Raw genomic sequence first — 21,145 nt, forward strand, 5'->3', positions numbered from 1 at the left:
CACAGCCAGAAGTTACTGTAACCTGTAGACATTTAGCCCATAGCTTTCACATTGTCATCTTGCCCTAAGGCCACTGTGGGAAAGCTCTTCTGTTCCTCCCTTGCCCATGGCAGTTCAGAGTACGTGCTCTTTGCCTTTGTTGCCTCCTGGTGACTATCTATAAATCTTTGTTGAAACATTACATTATTAATTAATGGTAAACTTACAAGTAGCACCATTTTCATAATTACTGTGTATATGAACCCCATAGTATCAACTAGAGAAACTTAAATTGCTTTATAGGCATGGAGGGGGAATCACTTTCTGCAGAAAGGTCACTGCGAGACAAGATGAACCATCTGGAGAACTCTCATCTCCAGTCCAACATACTCAGGATTACAGTTACTAAGGAAAGATCAGGAAGCAAGGATAAGTTAATTTCCACGAAATAGAAAAACTATTTTCCCACTTCCCTGTAAGTTATTTAAAGCTATTTGAGGTTCATTACTTATAGCACATCCTAAACATTTCTGTGGTCAGTGCTGATAGACCTAACTGTGATCAAGCTGTGGTATTAGACTGCTGGTCTCTGAGACCAGCTCAGAGACTTGGGTACGCCCTGCTGTTGCAGAACTGAGTTTGTTCTTCTGTGGGCAAGATGAGTATGTTCAGAGCCAGGCCTTTAAGGTGAAAGGAACTGTGTGTGTGCATAGGGAGGGTGTTGGGGGGCTTTGTGTGTGTGTTTGGTTTAGGTTTTTCATAAGCTACTTAGTTTCAGTGAGGTAATTTTTTCAGCAACTTTTTTTTCTATGTTAATACCTGAGGCAAATGAAGAATGAACCTTCTGCTGTAATTAATCACAGAAGTTTGTTTTTTTCTTTGTAACTGATGATCAAAGGATCTGAAAAACAGACATGTCTCCTCCTTGATGTCTTTACACCCAGAAAACATGTCTTGATAGGAAGCAAGCTCGGGGGATGAGAGAGCCTCTTCTGGCTTATGCCATTTAATAACATTAGAATTAGACTCTCCCTATTTAATTAGCATTTCTTGAAATAACACCACTGTTTAACTACTATTTCTCATGGTCAATTGATAAGAGTAAAGTCAACCACTAGTTCCAATGTTATGTGGATAGTTGAATTGTTAATTATTGGTTACAAATTTTGTCTTAATTTACTCCCTAAAAATAGACTGGATCCTGAAAGGTTTCTTTCTCAAAGTCTCAATTTCAGGTAGCTGACATTTATACTGAGACATGTATTACTTACTTAGAATCATAGAATCATTTAGGTTGGAAAAGACCTTTAAGATCATCAAGTCCAACCATCAACCATGCCCACTAAACCATGTCCTGAAGTGCCTTTTCTGCCTGCACCTCCAGGGATGGTGACTCAACCACCTCCCTGGGCAGCCTGTTCCAATGCCTGACAATGCTTTCAGTAAAGAAATTTTTCCTAATATCCAACCTATCTCCTATCCTATCCAACCTATCCAGTCCTATCTCCAGCCACCTGACAAAGACACCAGCACCCACCTCACTACAACCTCCTTTCAGGTAGTTGTAGAGAGCGATAAGGTCTCCCCTCAGCCTCCTTTTCTCCAGGCTAAACAGCCCCAGTTCCCTCAGCCGCTCCTCGTACGACTTGTGCTCTAGACCCCTCACCAACTTGGTTGCCCTTCTCTGGACATGGACTACTAGATATGTAGTTCTTCAGTCTTTATTCCTCGTCTTAGTGGTGCATATTGTTTAATGAAACTCTGCAGAGCAGCGAAGGCTTAGTTCTGTGTGGGTTTTTTTGTTCCCTTACGTTTCATGATTTTTGTTTTGTATTATGCTTTTTTCTGTTTCTGGTTGCTGTTTTGTTGAAGGGACTTTTGTTTTCTTTTCTTTTCTTTAGATTCTTTGGTTAAAACACCTTTTTCTTATTATGTAATTGTTTAGGGTAAGTGATGAAAAAGATGCTCGAGGTTATCTTCAAGCCTTGGCCTCTAAAATGACGGAAGAACTAGAGGCCCTGAGGAACTCCAGTTTGGGTGCAAGAGCTACAGTAAGACTCTACTTCCATATGTCAGATTTTTTTTTTGTTTACAAAAACACTAATTGGATTGTTATAGCTGCAGTAATAGCCTGTCTGTAGAGTCTGTTAGTCAGAAGTTAAAGTTTCCTAGAGCTTCCCTTCTGAATAACTGAATAGTAAATTTACTGTTTATTGTTTATCAATTAATTAAACACCAATATCTTTATAATGTGATTTTATCTATAATATTGTTCAAGTAGCTATTTTATAATCATATATGAATTTGTTGAGGGAAATCTATACTTTGGGTTATGAAAGCCTTAAAGTCTTTCACCTGTGAAATGTGAATGTCCTTCGTAGCTGTCATTTGAATTGAGGCACATCAAAACTAGAATTCACAAAATCTCTTTGCTTTTGAGATCATGACAACATAAGACACTCATCTTGCCTGTGTAGTACTTAAGTTCAATAATAATAATAACACTACTCAATTTTTTAGTTTTAGATTACTTTGGAATTAATGAACTCTTATGTTAAGAACATAATAGACTGAGAAACATAATTGTTGAAGTTAGTTACATTCTGCATTTTCAGCTTTCTTTCCTCTTACTTTTTCTTCTCCCTTCTTTTATTCTTTACTAGGACATGCCCTGGAAGATGCGCCGCTTTGCAAAACTGGATATGTCTGCAAGATTGGAACTACAGTCTGCTCTTGATGCTGAAATCCGAGCCAAACAGGCCATTCAAGATGAGTTGAATAAAGTCAAAGCTTCCTGTATCTCTACAGAGTGGTAAGACTGAATTGTTCTGATGGAAATTTACTTTGATACCTCCCAGGGAGTGTCATCGAATCATGATTTTAACAATCTTATCTGTCAAAATTTAATAATGAATTATATGCCAATTTCTTATATCCGAATGTGAAAAAAAAAAGACCACATCTCTCTTCATTGTGTAAGCAGCTGAACACTTACTGGGAAATTTGAAATCTTGAAGACTTTCAGAGAAGACACTTTCTCTTTAATAATATAATCTCTCCTAGTTGTGATAACAAGTTCAAATGCAAGCAGAGTTTGGTTTTGTGTCTTAGAATATATTCTCTTCCATTCTATTGATAGCTGCATTGGGTTAGCTGATGAAAATCGATTATTGCATACTGATTTGCACAGTAGTAAGGTGCAGTTATGGAAGATTATGAATTCTTTTATTCCTTCCTCAGACCTCTATCTCCCTTCCCTTCCCCGCCCCCTCCCACCTTCCCAGAATTTATTCTGAGTTGGGTGAATGCCTGAAGCAGAGATTAGTAGGTAGACATTCCATTTCTAGGTCTCCAGCTTCAGTCTAGCTCAGAGCACTGACTTGTTTTGCAGCTTTAGGAAAGCAGTTGGACAGAGCTGAGATTCAGGTATGTTATCTGTAAAGTGGGAATACCTTGTCCACCTGACTTAGATATTTTTCAGGCCATGTAACATGATGATAGGCAGCATTGTAGATCCTCTAAGAACAGGAGAACCAGTGTTTGCTTTGATAGGCAAGGATGAGAAGTGTGATAGAAAAGCGTAGTAGTGTTACCTATCAGCTGTGAATCAGAAAGCACTGAAACAACTAACTGTAAAGTAACATAGTTCAACATAATCTATTAGTATCACAGACACTGTGAATTAACAAATAAAAAACCCACCAATTTTTAAGCATAAAAATACATGTGGTCTTTTTTTTCTCATTCATAGGATACAAGCTCTCACAATTACTCATAAATTAGGAACATGAGCCTATTTAACAGAGCGATTAATTGCTTGTTCTGTTTTTTTTAAGATACCATACTAAACAGGTCCCAATAGATTTTTTCATTCATTCTGGCATTTGATGATATCATGAAGCTTGCTGGGCATTAATTTTTAAATAGAATGCAAAGATGGGCAGAAAAAATGTGACTTGTATCATGGGTTCTCAATACTTACATAGGTTTTTTTTGTTTTTATTCTTTTGAAGTAAATTGCAAGAATCTGAGAAGAAGAACATGGAACTGTTGACAGATATTGAAAGGCTGAAAAAGGAGACAGAAGAGCTTAAATCAGAAAAGGGTATGGCAACTGATACCCAAGTATATAACATGTTTCACATTGGTGGGTACATCTTATCAATTAAGTGTCACCTTGCAACTAAAATATGATACCAATACCAACAGACTTTGGCATACAAAATGTGAGCACAACAGTTGCATGTTAAGATGTACCCACAGCAGCTGCATTTGCACTTCTAATGCATACTTGTAATATGCTTCAGTTTTGTTGATATACTTGAACTAGTAAAGTATTATTAGAGTTGGAACTGCATTATTTTTGTTTGGCATGTGTATGATAATTTACTGCCAGAGAACTGTTAGAAGTATAGATATATTTATAATTTTTTTTACCCTTTATGATGGGTGAAGGTATTTAGACTTCAATACTGATCATAGTGTTCTTCTATGAATGTTTTAGCCCTGCCTACACAGAGAATAAACAGCTGCAGAGACATTCGTAGCATTCATTTGTTTCTGGGATGACTTTGTTGATTGATTTTGTAACCACGTAGTAAGCGGTGTGGTCATGTTTGCTTTGCTGTGGTATTAAGAGCATGTTCTGGGATTTCTGTCTAACGGTATTTCGCATTGTTGCTGGGTGAAGAGACTTTTTGGTAATTCTGAAATGAAAAAAAATTTCACTGAGAGGTGATTTATGATTTGGCTGGTTCTTTGCAGTTCCTGTAGTAGCTCTAATATTTCTATCTTATGAGTCACATGGGAAGAAGCGATTCTTCAGACCAAATGGAATTACCTAATTTTCTGTAGGTAACTGAACTCCAGAGTTTCAAAACCCTGGCAACAATTGCTGTGTAGGGATGTCAGATATTGTTCAGCCTTTGCAACCTAACAGCACGTCAATCAATAACGTATTGCTTTTAACATTCATCTCCTATATGTAGACCTCCAGGTGCTGGTTGACTGGTAAAATAATATAAACCTATACAGAACATTAAAAAATTACTCTTGCTGATTAGCAAATAAGACTTAGGGAATTTACACTTGTTCGTCTTGATGCTTAGCACTGATACCAGGATTATGCTTCTTCCAAGTGCTTGGAGAGGAACTCTTGATAGCATCTCACTGGAGAGAATTAATGCATTGTCACATTTAGCTTTCATTTATAGATTCTTGAACTGTCTTAAATATCTTGCATGCTTACTCAGCTTCTGAAGTCTTCCTTCGTGTTAAATGGTCTGTTAAGAATTTATAATTAATATTTTACCCTGTATTTTCTCCAGTTTTTAAAGCCTTATTTTTTGTGAAAATAGAGATAAACATTTACTCTTTTCTTTAACAACAACAAGTACTTTTCAAGGAAAATTTAGTTATTATGCTTTTTGCCAGAAGTAAATTAATAAGATTCTACTGCAGCTATTCAAATATTTTGATAGAAATACACCTTAATCCAAAATCCTTATTATCTTTGGACTTGGTTTTCTCTTATAAGAAAAAATTTATTGATGTTTGAACCATGAACTGTATAGAGGATTCAAATGTAGTCAATGTACGGTGGTAGCGTAACTTCCTGTGTGTGGAAATTGATTTCTAGGAAGGGATTACTTAGATTAGCACTTGAATCCTTTGCTCTATAAATGTGTTCCAGAAAATGAGGAGGCTGGGGAAAAAGATTACTAAAAATGATTCTATAAAGCAGCAGGTAATTCGAGAATTGTTTTTAGTCTTTTACTGGGGTTTCAGTGTATTTATATTTTAAAAACAAAAGGGTTCTTTGTAACTTCTTTGTTCACTGTGGGTTATATTTAGACCAAACAGGGTGATATGAGCAGTTAGAGCAAGACACTGATGTTTCTTAAAAGAAATAAGTGACCTTTGATAGCATCAGTCTTTTGAGATGCGCACAGTCCTGCAGGCTCTGGTCATAATAAGTACGTATATATAATATATTTGTAATGTTCAGGAAGCTAGTGTTTGTACACATCTGTGATTTATAAACACCCACACAGTGACTCGAATTATTCCCCAAAGAAAAGAAGAAGAAAAAAAAGAATATAGCAATTGAAGCAAGTTAAAGTAACAGTCCAGATGTGCCAGCCTCTGGAGCTCCAGAGGATGCAGCATTCCTGCTCTGCTTACTGGCTGAAAACCGTGTAAATGGTGTAGTGTGACAGAGACATTTGAAGCTTTACCCAGGATTGTATTACTCCTGGACATTCAAAAGTGAGAGGTGACAGAGACAGGCATGGAGCATGGGTCAAGGAACTCGTACTATTTGGAAATGCGGTGTGTTCCTCAAACAGCCTGTTCTGTACATTTTTGTGGAACCTCAGTGTTTGCTAAAGCTGTCTTGTCACGGTAGGCTGTCCAGTGTGTGTCTAGAGTAGGGATGACACCTGCTGCCTTAGTGTGTATGCCTGTATGTCATGCAGTGCATGTTGCAAATGGACATAAACAACTTAGAAACCTGTGCCTTCTGCATAATAGACATGTACGTACACTATGTTTTCATGTTGAATTCACACCACACACATCCTAGCTTGGGAAAGGTTAATTAAACATATGCTGCTTGCTTAGTGTGTGTATGTCTATTAAAAAAGTCTTCTACTCTGGAAAACAGACCAAATGTGACAACTCATTTAAAAAAATGTAGGTGGTTCAGGTGGCTACTCAAACCCTGATTCAGCAAGGCAAAGGTCCTCCATGACAAGATCATTTTTCTGTAGCTTAAAAACCTGCTGCTGTTTTCTAGGTGTAAAGCACCAAGACTCACAGAATTCTTTCTTGGCCTTTTTGAATGCGCCTACCTCTGCTCTGGATCAATTTGAAGTAAGTGTACAGCTATTCTAACTCTCCGTTAGTAGGTGGAACTACTGCTATTATGTGCAGGTTATATCCATATTTGCTGAGAGTTTGCTACTGTATTTTAGTCACAGTGCCCCATTTATATTTGTGTATAACAATATGTGAGAATTGTTTGTCGTTTACAGTGCTGGCTGTCTTCTCTTGTACACGAGTAATCATAGTGAATTCTCTCTCAAACCTTGAATGCAGAAATTTTCCTGATTTTGTAGTGAACTTGAAAAGTGCAGTTGTTCAAATGGCCTTTCTTTGTGTTCAGAAAAATGCTCAGTAACGTGGATACTGGTTTGGTAAAAATTAAAGAAAATACATAAATAATCCTTGAATGTATTCCATGAAGTCATTGGTACTGTATATTTATTAGGTTGTTTTCATCTTCTGTTCATTTTACACAGATCTGTAAAATCCAGATAATTCCTATTCATCTCCTCTCCACAGATCCTATATACTTGAAAAATAAATCTGTTTAATTCCTTTGTCACTTTTGGACAAAAAACCAGTTCAAGTAGAAAACCTGGAAGAAGAAAAAATGAATGATACTATACATTTCGTATCTTCTGTTTTTAATCAGCAGGAAGCAATGCATCATTTTGCTTTTAAAAGATTATCTGGGGTGAAATATTGGTCAAACTGAATTCAGAGGGGACAAGGCACCACCTTCACAGTTATATACTGGTCTAAAATTTGCCCCTGTTTTTCTCCTGATGGGTGTAGAAGGTCATCACATTTAGCTGTGAAAGAGTATAATCCCTGATGTTATTGATGTTCCAAAATTTACTTTCTTTTCATTGTGTATTCATTAATTCATTCTTCTCTCTTAAAGTCCTCACATTTAATACCATTTTTTAATTTGCTTTTTAATTATTTATCTTATGAGTTACTTTCAATATTAAAACCCTGTTGGAGTGCAGGCATATTTTTTTATTGAGTGAATGCTGGAAAATCATTGGGTTTTATACAGGTAGTTTATTGATTAATTGTCTATGAAAGGCAATTAATGAAAACTTAACTGAGGTAACTGTTACTGGCACTAGTTATTTACAGTTCTTTATTTTGCACTTTTATTTATACTGAACAGTTTTCTTCATCCATCTCTCTCTCTCTCTCTCTTTTTTTTTTTACTGCTGTTTTCATTAAAATAGGATTCCTTTTCCTCCTCTTCATCCTCATTGATTGATTTTATGGATGACGTAAGTCTTTGACTTTCAAACCAGTAAATCCCTCAACAGATCAGTTGATTGATTTGGAATATTCAAACATTAATGCAGTCAACTTAAAAAATCTGCAAGTGCAGTGGAGGACAGAATATTTCTGTAATAGCATACTTACTCCTATTTATATAGATAGATGTTCAATTTTAAAGTAAATGTTTTTCTTTAGGTGCAGGTGAAGAATTCTTAATTGCAAACAGTTTTTCTAATGGGAGAAGCTGCTTTTGGGCCTTATCTACCTGTGGAAAATGGTTCCAAAATCACTGGCACATCTATTTCATTTAGTTCTAGTGCTTCATATTATTATGTTATCATTAGTTGTTTCCAAGTTTTCTGATCACTTCAGTGAAAATGTTTTCACTGCACACAGTTAATTTCTGTTTGCTCAAGTAAAATATTGTCGCTTTTTTAGAAGCAATTTTCTTATAACTGAAGTGAACTTACTACTTTTATTGCCATTTGAGATGGTAGTTTTCTGTCAGGGGACAGTGTTTAAATATTTACGCTAGTTAAACGCATACTAAGGGAATTGGGTTAAAAGCTGAAAATTGACTGCATTATATTTCTTCCAGACTGAAGTAGTAGGCACATAAAAGTAAATAATAAATAAGCTTTTAAAAATCAAAGTATATACTATGCATCTATGGTAGAGAACCATCCATTACAACTGTGTAGGTATATTGTGTGTGTACATCTGTGTGTGCTTGTATGTATGTGTATACACATTTTTATACATATATATTTAAAATAGTATAATCCTATTTGCATTAAAATGTGTTGTAATTAATTTTATTCTAGAAATCTCTGCTGTGAAGGGTGTATCAAGGATGGTATAGTGTATGGGCCTATTGTACTGATTGCATTTCTTTTCACAAACTCTGAAGGAATACTCTTATTCTAGATGCCTTTTTTCTGTAAAACGGGTATATACCTTAGACAAAATGTGAGGGTACATCTGTGGTACCGTAGTAGAAGGTATTTGCCTGCGTTTTTATATAGCATATAGAAAACTTTGTCTTGCTGATATTGTTGGAATTTTCTTACATGAAAAGAATGAGAGTACAGTTTCCTGTCATGTTAAATCTATAATAAACTAATAATATTTATATCTTTCATCTGGATTAAAGAAGTGTTCTCCCTGTTGCCTGAGTATTAGGAATGCTTAGTTTGTATCAGCAGGTTCTTTCACAGAAAGTTACCTTTAATAGTATCTAACACTGTCTCCTAAAACCTGTTAAAAGAGAAATAAAGTACCTATGTGGCAGAGTAGCTGATGGTGTTGTAATTTGCAAGGGGAAACTTAGGAGAAGAAAGTTTTCCTGGTTGCTGTCTAGTTGGTTTTGAAGGACATCAGCACTTTATTCTGTATTTATTGTTGGTTTAGGTTTTTTTTTAAGGAAGGCAGCGTATTTTTTTCATAAAATCACATATTTTTTTAAATCTATGCAAGGGAATAATTTTCAACTGTTGGCATGCAACCTTTAAGACATTCTTCTTTTTTGGTCCACCCAGATCAAATCATTTCAGATACCCATCTTTTAGTCTTAGGTAAAACTGGAGGTATTAATGTGTATATTGTTGCATGTGGATGACTTACAACATGGAGAATCAAACTTCCCCTGTTACATCTTCAATCTGAGTCCAACAGGAGTGTTTTTTTTCTCTGTTGCATTGGGCAAGAGTACATTTCTGGACTGGGCTGGCCAGGAGCTAAACATGTCTAACACCGGGGCAGAATTCTTTCTCATCTGGCAAAACTGCAAAAGAGCGTTGACTGTTCAAAGATAGGAAGAGTACCTTGTGGACAAATACAAGACTTGTTGAGCTACCTGTCTTTATTAGAAAGAGAAATGAAACTGATGTCTGCGTTAGTAGGTGAAAGGTGGTATAATTAATTTGTGCTTAAGGTCAGTTCTGCATCTTTCATTTATTGGACAATTACTTGATTCATTCATAGAGAGATTCATAATATATAGCTCCTGAATTATCAAAATGAATGGTTATTTATGCTTGAGCTCCTTGAGTTGGTTCAATATCAATATATTAGGCAGACTTAAATGAAAATAAAGGTATTAAAAATCTCCTCCCCGCCCCATTCCGCCATTCCCTTTCCAATGTCTCTTTTTGACAGTAGTTACCTTGAAGGGTAGTGTTTCTTGCAGCATCTAAAGAGGAATTAATCTGTGCTCAGTCAAACCAGAGAAGTGTGTGGGTTTTTTATATTAAGACCAAGGAAGAATTAGAAGTCCTCAGGTCAGACTCATGCAGTGCTGCAATATTACATGGGTTTCAGGAAAGCCGCTCCTGTAATGAAGAACCCAAAGTAAATATTACTAATGGCCTGTATTTTTTCTTCAGCCTCTGTGCTTCATTAAGAAATGACAGAGAGAGTGTAACATAATACACAGTTGCAGTTACATAGCACTCTTTGCAAGATCTCTGAAGTCTATTTAACATATGGATGTGTAAGCAGCACTGAGTTTGGCCCACTGATTACATTTAGAGTTTACTAGGGTGGGTATGTCTTGTGTATCTGCCATCCAAATGATGTAATTGTTTATAGCACTCTGTGAATGACTGAAGTTAATTCTAATTTTTTCAATGAGGAAAACAGTAGTTTTGCAATTTCTACTGGAGAGAAGCAAAAATAGATGTCCCACTGCCTCAGTAGCCTGGAGATGCTGAGCAAGAAAAGTGGTAGCTCACTATTCAGATGAGTAGCAACCACTGTTGGTTCCAGCTGTACCTCCTTGAAAAGATACTTGGTCAGGTTGGCAGAACTGGTACCCAGATCCTCATAGCTGCAAAAGCCCACGTGTTCAGAAACAATCCTTGTATCTCCTGTGCACACGGGAGGATGCAAAGGGGAGTAGGAATGAGTTTTGCTGTCCCTGGTGTCTGATTTTGGTGGGGAGGGAAGTCACCCCTAGTGACTCTAATATACTAATTTCTAAGTCTTTGTTGCTGTTTCTCCTGTATGTTGCAGGCTGTCTCTCAGTAACGTCGTCTAGGTGTTAAGTCTCCTGTGTTCACTAGAAGTGTCTGATAATGGAAGTGTCAGGTTTTGGTTTTTTGCTAGGTGGATCTTTGTGTATCTCACTAGCTACTGGAAGCAATCAGTTTGTTTCATTTAAAGATGAATTTGTGATTTTTTAATAACAATAAAATGGAATCCCATTTTCCCTTGACAAAATTATTTTTCACACTTGCTAGAAAATACTATTTTTCCCCAGTTGTCAACACATTACAAATTAAAAATAGCTTTCTTAAATCCTCCTGCAATCTGTCCTCACATGCAGTCCCCATGGGCTTTGGTTAGACTAAAGAAATTTGAACTTTGTAAATAACCACAGAATAAATCGTGTTCTGAATTCTCATTATTAAACAGAATAACCCATAGTAGTGTGTGGTGAGAGCCCTGACTCTACCTGCACGTTCATAATTAAGTTTAGAATAATTCTGGTTCTTAACAATACTTTAAATTGGACATATTGCACCTCCAAGAGATTGATTTATTAATCTTATTCAAAGTACAGAGATGCTAACTGCAAAGTATTAGTGTAACGTAGTCTGCAGTTTCACTGCTATTGTCCAGTGTAAAACTACAGACTTTAAAATAATTGTTCCTTTTTTTAAAAAGATGTTTCTTCCCTCTTGTTGCCCCAGAATATCTTGTTTTCAAAATACTTGTAAAAATCAACATGTTTGTGTGTGTCTAAATACTGCCTCTGGAGATATAGTGACGAATTCTGAGCTGATACATGTGTCACTGTTTGGTTTTGTAACATATTCTCCTCCTTTCTTTGTTAAAGCGCTCTCCTTCCTGTATTCCAGCTAACAAAGGCAGACGTGTAAGAGGCTGTCTTACTCTCTGTGGCCCTTTATTTTTTGCCTGTTGTGTACATGCCTTTGTTTAATGTATGGATTGTGTATTTACCTCACTGCATGTCATGTGCTGCTGCTACCGTTTGCTGCTGCTGCTGTGCTTTTTGTTGTTTTACAGCTGTGGGCTAAAAGCTTTTGGAGTATGTCGTTTGGTAATCCTATGAGCAGAATATCACAGTAACTGGAGAAGGTGCTTTGGGTACTTTCTCATTTCAATATGAAGGTTCTGTGTGAAAGCTGATTACGTAGATGCAGGTTGGGAAGATGAGCAAATGTCAAATGAGGGCCCGTTTGTTTCCTTGCCCTTAGCAGAGGGCATGTGTTGAGTTATGGGAATTGCCTATAGAAGGTAGAAGTTCGGCATTTGGGAGGTGTGTCGTAGCAAATGATAGAAAATGTCACAGTACAGAGATAAATAAATGGGAAGTGGGGAATTGAGTAAATTGGAGCATCAGGGAGGGCTGCAAAAATTCATACAAGGAAAACAGAGTGGGATGTACTGTAGTCTGTTAGGCTGGAAAGCTCTATGGTGTTTCAGAAATCAAGGTGGATTTTTAAACATGGTGTTATCAAAGCTTTGTCAGACTGAATTCGTACCAGATATGCTATGTCCATTTTAAACTCATACTGCTACTTTTGTTTCTTTTATACACATACGATGATAGGAATAGGAAAGCATACAAAGCATTTATATTGAATATTCAATAAATAAGCAATAATGCCCAACAGCACGAATAATGACCTTACCTATGCAGTTCAAAGCACACCACTAAGTGTCTTAGGCAAGCTTACAGTAACTGCTTGTTTTTGTCAGCTGTGGCTCCAATTCAGAAGTTCATCTGCCCTCAAGATGTGTTTATACACTGGCCAGCTTTGGCTCAGACCTACACAGGTGACACTGTGTAGACAACTAAGCTGTGGAAGACAACAAGGCTATTATAATTTGGTAGGAGATGCTGAAATATGCTTTTGATAATCCAGTGAATTAGTTTAAAACTAATTTTAATGGTGTTAATATGGCCCACATAAGCTTTTGGCCATAGTTGAGTCAGGTTGCTTTTGTACTTAGTTCTTCTCATTAAAGCAAGGAACCTGGAGATTACTGCAGCGATACTGCTTTAAAGCCCTGTTTCTGCAGTAGAGGTGGTGGTTAAATTCCCTTCAAATTCTGTAATGGTAGATCAGGTTCTGTGTGTTTTGTGGGCTTTTTATGTTCATAAGTAAAGTAAAGATGTATTTGTTACTGGTTCAGCAGTTGCCTGCAACCACAAAGGCTTTGTAGCACATTCCAGAAAAGTTCCATCATTCATATCATGCTTGTACTAAATGTTTTTAAGCGACACCGTGAAAGTCTTTGGTATGCAGATGCTACTTTGAAAGGGAAAGCCTTTGGAGTATCTGAAAACATTTATGAAATGATAGATTAGACCTCTGAGTTTAACTTGCAAAAAGAAAAGGAACGTCTGTTTCTTGCTATGAAAATGTTGCCTGTAGTTACTCATTGGGCTTATTTTTTAATAACACTTTTAAGAGGAAGGTAGAATTGTTCAAGGTTAAACGGTCTTTGAGTGGAGTCCAAGTTCATGTTTAGACTGGATAGTAAAAGTTTTAAATAATTGAAACAATATTATGTGTCTAGGGATTTACTACTTAACGGCATCAATGTTTCTAATACTGGATAAAGCTTCCAATTATTATTTGCTTCTGATAAATCTGAGCATAAAACGTTTGCTTTACTGCGAATTTTTGCCTCAATGCTTGAAACACATGATCTATGTGTAGAAAACAGGTGTATCCCAGTATGAGAATTTCCCATTTTCATTGCAGAAATACTTGCAGGCATCTTAATGTGCCGAAGTTGATTAAGCTGATGAGTATTCTCCACCAGATAATTTTTTTTTGAAGGCTGTGATAAAACTGGAAGCCATCAAGCTAAACTCACTACTATTTTAAAAAAAAAAAAAAAGAGAGAGAGAAAAAGAAAAAAGAGCAACTGCACCTGTTCGCTACCATGACTGAGTTTCTGGAGAACAGGACTGTATATGCATGTGTAAGATTGGCTTGGCAATATATTTTATTCCCAAAAAGCAGTAAAGTTTGTGGAATTCTTGGTATGATGTCAATGGCAAATGAGATAAAAAACACTGGAATGTTCAAATGCTTTCTGTAAACGTTGCTGCATATTTTAGTTTGTGTGCAAGCTAGCCAAATCCTTAGCAATGGGAAAAGCCAAGGCATGCAGTGGAGCCTTCTGTAGGCCTCCAGCTTTTAGTTTTATTATTAGTGGAGAAAAGCATCCTCATCTTGCTATAATTTGTTTTAAAAAAATATAAATTCACACAGAAAACTTTGATGTGGAGATGTCTTGTTTTCAAGGAAGAATCCTGCATTCTTTGATTTTTCAGTTGCACTGACAAAAGATGACTTGTTATCCAAGATACCTGATTGTACCTATATGCCTTGTTGTTCAGTGTAGTTCTGTGTTGGGCTTAGCTTCATTGTATATCAAGGACTAGGAAAATATTCCTCTGAAGAAACTGTATTCCTGGTAAGGATGTTTTTGTAGTTCAAATGGGGTACAAAAAACCGCTCAATTCTCTCTGAATATAATCAACACTAACCTCAGGAAATATGTTGTTTGCTCTGCTTTTTCTCCTTATTTTCTCCTAAATATGTTTGCAGTGATTTACATGGGCTATGTAGGAATTCACTTTTAACAAATCTCTACTACCAGTGGACAAAACACAGTAGTCTTTAGAAAATATTTACCCTTTAAAAATGCTGAATGACAAGTCTCTTCAAGTGTTTATCAGGCCCCTGAACTAGTAGCTCTTTCTTATGCATGTGCTCACCTTTCAGCAGAAGCCTTGGCGTGTTCATATTCAATAATTTTCATTGCATTTTTGTACTTTAATTAGGAAGTTGCTTGAAACCAAATTTTTATGCACTCAGTTCTCTTAGGAATTCTACTGCTCCAATATCTTATTTTGGTAAGAGTTGAGAATTCTTTTTTAATGATGTCTTTGATTTATTTTTTCGGTTGTTTCTTTTTTTTTTTTTTCCTCTTGAATTGTTCTCCTAGATTGATTCAGTTGAGAATTTTACATTGTCTAATACTCCATCACGGGATGAAGATAGCAAGTCTCACCTCCATTCAAGATCAAGGTCTCCTTCTACAGCTAGTGAGATCGAACCAATTGAGGTACTTCAGCGTTGACAAATTTTTGTCCTTTTTTTTTTTTAGGAGTAACAGCTTCACTCATATAAAAATTGCTATTGCAAGTCCTTTTGTTTAGAATGAAGCTCACTCCTCTGTAGCAAGACTATTTAGGACCTTGTAACAGCCTTCTGCACTAAGGCTGAACTGTATTTTGGGGAATGTTGCATTTCCTTTCACATATGGTTAATTGATTAGGGATGGGAACTATGTTCAACCAATTATTAGATACAGTCTCTCACATAACATGTCATCAGTCATGAATATTTAAGAAATGTTGGCACAAAGTTAGTGTTATACTATAGTTTATAAGAGCACACTTTGGAGTCCTGCTGAAAGTTTTGTCAATACGAAATACTAGTCAGGCTCTGCAACTATAACAATGTATCCCCTTTCCCTGTTAAAAAAATTAACACTCTGATTATTTTACATTAGAAAAGATTCAGTCAAATTTTTAAGATAATATGAAGTTATTTTGAGATTTAGGACATTAATCTTACACATCATTTTGCTGAGAAATTATTTGGTTTTCTGAGTCCTTTCCTGTGTTAATCAGTTTGATTTCATTGCTTGTATGTTTGGGGATGGGGTGGGTGGGACATTGTAGTCTCTTTCTTTATTCATGCTGTCTTTGATAGTGTGCATTTGATGTCTTATTGACCTTTTGGGGACTATGTTCAGGTTACAGATCATCCTCCCCGTTCAATTCACACACCAACCATGAGGACAGCATATATTGGATCGGGACTCTCTGCACCAAAGGTATTAAGTCAAGTATTCACACTTTATATATAGTAAGGGGGAAAAATATCACTCCTGGGCAACAGCTTCCGGAGAACTGTTTATCACAATAATCTTACCAGAACTGCCTAGAAGGGTTGTTTATATGAAAGCTGCTTGCTTTCTAAAATTTAAAACCCCTCATTCTTACATTATGTGGTATGACAAGTTGTACTAGGCATTCCACTGTAGCAGCACACAGACATTTGATTATAGGAAAAACAGTAGTTTGGACATTAGAAAGAGATAAATGAACCAGAACATGAAGAAAGGAAAAGAGACTTCCTAGAAAGAGAGTGTTTTCCAGCATATGTCTCACCAACCTGCCTCTAAGGTCTGCATACAATAAAACTGATGTCACTGTGGCCCAGTCTCGGATTAGCAGTAAGCCCAACATGAAACTGTAGATTTGCATTTTCTGTAAGCAATGTAGAGTGAGCACTGTAGCCAGCAGTGCAGCACTGGGCTGGGAGAAGGAATTTCAGCTTTTCTGTCTTCTGGCCTTTTACTTGCATAAATATTGATTTTATATCAGTTGTTGAAATTATTTTGCTGTTGGGCAAAAGCCAGTCAGTGTATGCGAATTCACAGTGAACTGTGTATATTCAAGCAAATGAGGAATGAGATACAAGCTATTAAAGGAAAAATTTTCTCATAAAGGTTTCAGAATTGCCTCGATGGCTTAGGAATCTTCTGTATATTTAAAAAAAATGACAGGTTTTCTGCAACTAATCAATGAAGTAAGTCTTTCTAATAAATCTGTTTCTCTGCTTTGATAAACTGCAAAATAGCAAAAGACTTCATTTGTGTAAAGGGAAGCTAAGAAGTTTGAGCAGACAGTGTTCTGTTGGCAACATCTTGGTAGATTAATTAAAAAAATACTGTAAGTGCACTTGGAATCATGTGAAATACTGTGCACATAATTTCATTTTTGCAAATATTTTGCTCGGTAAGTAACGATTAGCTTTGTAATTTATTATGTTCCCTGAAGAACTTTCTTACTTTATGATTGCATGAGTTTTTAATGCTAAGTATTGTTTCCCTGCAAATTTCAAAACAAGACATCCATCTGTAGACAGAAAGCTTCCATTGTAACACTAAAACTGTCATTAAATATGGATTAAGTTTGAGCGCTTAGCTGTGATATCTTATGCTGTGAAAAACAGGAAAGTGAGTAAAATTTTAATATACCTACTCATTGAAGTAGCGTGTAAAATTGTCTAATTTCAGATCATGTATATTATCCAGGTTGTTTGGACAGCTTTTGCGTTCACCCTGTGCTGTATCCTTTCTCCACCTACCAGTTGTTACTTTGCTGGGACCTTTTTTTAGAAAAGCAAAGCAGCTTTCTGGATTTTATATAAGGCCTTTTATGAATCATACTACCACACTACGTAGTCATTTAGCCTTGATATCATATTATCAGCACTGCCATCCTTGAGGGGAGAGAGAGAATTAAAACACTTACTCATGTAGTCTGTGTTCCCAAGAACTAACAAGAACAGAAGCCCTTTCAAAATCAGCTTCATCTATACTCTTGGTTTTAAATTGGGTGTTCTGAAATTGCCTGTGCCTTACACTGTAAAACTGAACCCTGTCATGCTTTCTGGCATAAAAATTAGAATTTTGAAAAAGTCTGCTATTTTTCTTTGAACTAAGGCAATACTCCTTACAGAGGACCATTGAATTTGCAGCTTAGAAAATACTGTGGAGGATTGACCTTGGCTGGCCTCTAGGTGCCCAGCAAGCACATACACACATTCAACTTCTAGAGTGTAATGGAATAATTTTGGCAACTCTCCTATCTGCAATGGAAGCAAACTCTTGTTCTGAGACAAGGTCCAGTTTCTGTGGTTTTGTTTACAGAGGATGGTTTAAATTATCAATAACGAGCACTGATAAGGAATTTTTTTCAGCCCATGTGTTCGGAGCTCAGATCTCATTTCAGCAAACACAAGTAAGCTACCTTTTTAAATGCACCTATGCACTCTTATGTCTGTGAAGAAAATAACTGTTCTTCAGAACTGTTACAGGTATTAACATCCTTGTCTGCTTGTTTCACAGCCTAAAGCCCACCAGTTTGTAGTGAAATCATTTAATACACCAACAAAATGCAATCAATGCACATCTCTGATGGTTGGTTTAATACGACAGGGCTGTACTTGTGAAGGTAAGCACTTGTGAAAGCAGGAAGTGTGAACTGAAGTTCTTAGAGATGCAAATTGCACAGTAAAAGTTGAAGTGTGATAATGCAGGAGTCTTCTCTGTCTTATGAATAACAGAATATATTCTCATGCTTCACTCTTTTAACAGTAGAAGCCAAACACTTTGAACATGTTACATAACAGATCACCTAGTTATCTGGGGACATACTTATTCCAGTTGGTGGTAGAAGAGCTTAGTTCAGTTTACTTAAAATAGCGGCAAGGGGCCACAGTCAGCTGTCAAGTATGCTGACAGCAGCTTTGCTTTCTGAGTCAGGGCAAAATGTTAAGACAGCTTTGCCATTCAGTACCAATTTTGCTTCTTTCCAGGACTAATTTATTCTATGTTTGTACGTGCACAGAATGACACTCATCGTTTAGAGGCGCTTCCAGCTTTTTGTTTACTAGTAGAGTTGGGCCTAGAGGAAATCATAAAAGATTATATCAGTATGAGCTTCTGATTAGGCTCTTTCTCACCTGGATGAAACCAGACTATGTATCCATACACCTCTGAAAATGAGAAAATTGGAATTTAGAGCAGATAAAAGCATGTACTGCTGCTGTGCGCAGACTTACATGTCTGCCTCAGTGTGGCAAAGTTCAGTGAAACTATTCATTTGTTGGTCAAAAAAGGAGAGGATTCCTTTATAAATGTCATCATCATTATCATAGCTTTTGCACTGCAAATAACCATAAAATCTTCTTGTTTCTTCTCCTCCTCGCAAGTATGTGGATTCTCTTGCCACGTGACCTGTGCAGACAAGGCTCCTGCAGTATGTCCAATCCCTCCCGAACAGACGAAGGGACCTTTGGGAATAGATCCGCAGAAAGGCATAGGAACAGCTTATGAAGGACATGTCCGAGTAAGTATCAGGTAGCTGCATTTGGGACACTTACATTAAATCGGTTGTATTCCAGAGCTGGAGTTAAACTCTAATTGGGGCATCGGGGGGAATAGATTCAATTATACTTTAAGGTAACAATTTGGAAGCTAAGACCTAAATTTTCACAAAGCAACGCTTAGCATTTTCAACAGTAATTCTCTCTCCATCTCTGTTGGCCATTGTGCTCTGAATTGGTCTTGGATAGTCCATCTCTAGAGATCAGATCATCTTCCAGGGCCTGTGAGTTTTTGAGTCTTTCTGTTGATGCTAGTACTGTCCAGGGTCATTGGTGTGGATACTAAATGTGGTACATAAATGCTAAAAGAATTACATAGTTTTGGCCATACTCCTGTTGACCAACTAGAGATGGGTTTCTTTCTCTGTATTTGTTATTATAGCTTTGCATGAGTCTGTGAAATAAGAAGAAAGAATCTGTGGTGCTGTGAATTTTTTTAAATAATGTATTGTGGTGTCTGTGTGGCTGTGTTTGATGCTGTTACTGCACCTGTGCTATTGCTTATGTTGCTTAACATTATCACTGAATAAAAGCTTGTCAGCCTAGATGAGAGAATTGATTTTTGTACTGTCTGTCTGATTTTTGATTGCATGCAAACTTACAGAGAGTTAATCAGAATTTATTTTGATACAGGTACCAAAACCAGCTGGAGTAAAGAAAGGTTGGCAGAGAGCACTGGCAGTGATCTGTGATTTTAAACTCTTCCTATATGATGTAGCAGAAGGAAAAGCATCCCAGCCCAGCGTGATAGTGAGTCAGGTCATAGACATGAGGTAAGCTGTTTGGTGCTGAGTAGGAGCTTTTCAGAGGCAATGGGAGGGTTTTTTCTGCTTTTCTTTGTTGTGAAATCAGTAAGCTTTTATGAAACGCTGTAATCCATGTTGGGAGCCTTTAATTTTCTGGAAAAAAGCAGTATTTGCAGTGTGGCAGTTTAAACTGCCATTACTGCATCATGTGCCAAAATGCATCTCTTCAGCTGTGTAGAAGGCCTGGAGTTAATAAAGAAAAATACATTCTTTTGGGATTGAATAGAGTTTTTAAAGACAGATAAAACTTTGTTATAGGATAAAACGAATACCATTTTTGATTCAGAAGGGCTGAATAGTTTGTTCCCACTGTTTTCAGTATTAGTGAAATACTACCAACTTCACTGAAGGCTGAGAACATTTAACATACCAACTAAGTAAAGGTCATCTCTGAACTAGGTTAGTTTATCCAGGAAGTCTCAAACAGCTGTAGCTTATAGCATCTAGTGAGTTTGGACTTTTATGAAAGAGTTGGAGAGGTGTTCTCGGTCCAAGCTTATTTTTTAAGTGTGATTATTTTCATTTTTTAAAAAAAAAGGTTTTAATTTAAACAGACAAAAAACCAGATACTCTGAATAGATTTATGTCTATCAACATTTACCAGGAATTAATTATGCAACATTGCATTTCTGAGTTGCATCTGCAGATAAAGAGGAAAGGATAATTTTAAAAATTAGATCTCAGTACTGTCTTGTTGTGTTCTTCACAAAACAAAGCTATTGGTACTATGGAAATACAAGTAAAAAACAAACATACAGCTTTTACTCTTTTACTCTTTAACTCTTTTCCAATTATGTTTGTGGTCTCCATAAGGGATGAAGAATTCTCAGTGAGTTCTGTCTTGGCCTCAGATGTCATCCATGCAAATCGAAAAGATATCCCCTGTATCTTTAGGGTAAGTATTACATCTTGAACTTAGTAACCCAGAAGTACAGGGTTTCACAGTGTGATGCACAGTGTGCAGTCACTGACAGCTTGCTAGTGTTTTATTTCCTTTGCAAGTTCTGGCCGTGTGGTATCCATGGCAGCAGCAGCAATGCATAAGGATCTGTACATATATCATTTTCGTGGTAAAAATAGCACTGGTACATTTAGACAAGCTCTCATCTCCCCTTTACGTGGGTTTTATTTTTTTAACCTTCTACATGACATACTTTTCTCAACCGCCTGTTAGTCATTTGGAGTTCTTCTGGTCTTCATGACCTTCTATATTTTCATTTCCTAAAGTTGCCTTCTGCTTCTCAATTTAATTTCTTG

The 21,145-nt window shown here is 36.7% G+C and overlaps 1 protein-coding gene across 11 annotated transcripts in view; it reads left to right on the forward strand.

Moving 5' to 3' along the window:
- CDC42BPA (CDC42 binding protein kinase alpha) overlaps positions 1–21,145 on the forward strand; it is a 188,664-nt gene that overhangs the window by 140,704 nt on the left and 26,815 nt on the right. For 8 of the 11 annotated variants that reach the window (XM_075042495.1, XM_075042497.1, XM_075042502.1 and 5 more), the window contains 12 exons: positions 1,925–2,030; positions 2,643–2,791; positions 3,993–4,084; positions 6,776–6,852; positions 8,028–8,075; positions 11,909–11,947; positions 15,064–15,183; positions 15,880–15,960; positions 18,043–18,148; positions 18,909–19,045; positions 19,716–19,855; positions 20,702–20,783. In XM_075042495.1, coding sequence (XP_074898596.1) covers positions 1,925–2,030; positions 2,643–2,791; positions 3,993–4,084; positions 6,776–6,852; positions 8,028–8,075; positions 11,909–11,947; positions 15,064–15,183; positions 15,880–15,960; positions 18,043–18,148; positions 18,909–19,045; positions 19,716–19,855; positions 20,702–20,783 — 1,177 coding nt within the window. The remainder of the gene's footprint in view (positions 1–1,924; positions 2,031–2,642; positions 2,792–3,992; positions 4,085–6,775; positions 6,853–8,027; positions 8,076–11,908; positions 11,948–15,063; positions 15,184–15,879; positions 15,961–18,042; positions 18,149–18,908; positions 19,046–19,715; positions 19,856–20,701; positions 20,784–21,145) is intronic. The other 3 variants (XM_075042500.1, XM_075042505.1, XM_075042496.1) reach the window with 2 other exon arrangements.

This window comes from Buteo buteo, chromosome 12 (assembly GCF_964188355.1).
Source record: "Buteo buteo chromosome 12, bButBut1.hap1.1, whole genome shotgun sequence".
In the NCBI taxonomy this organism is placed as follows: domain Eukaryota; kingdom Metazoa; phylum Chordata; class Aves; order Accipitriformes; family Accipitridae; genus Buteo; species Buteo buteo.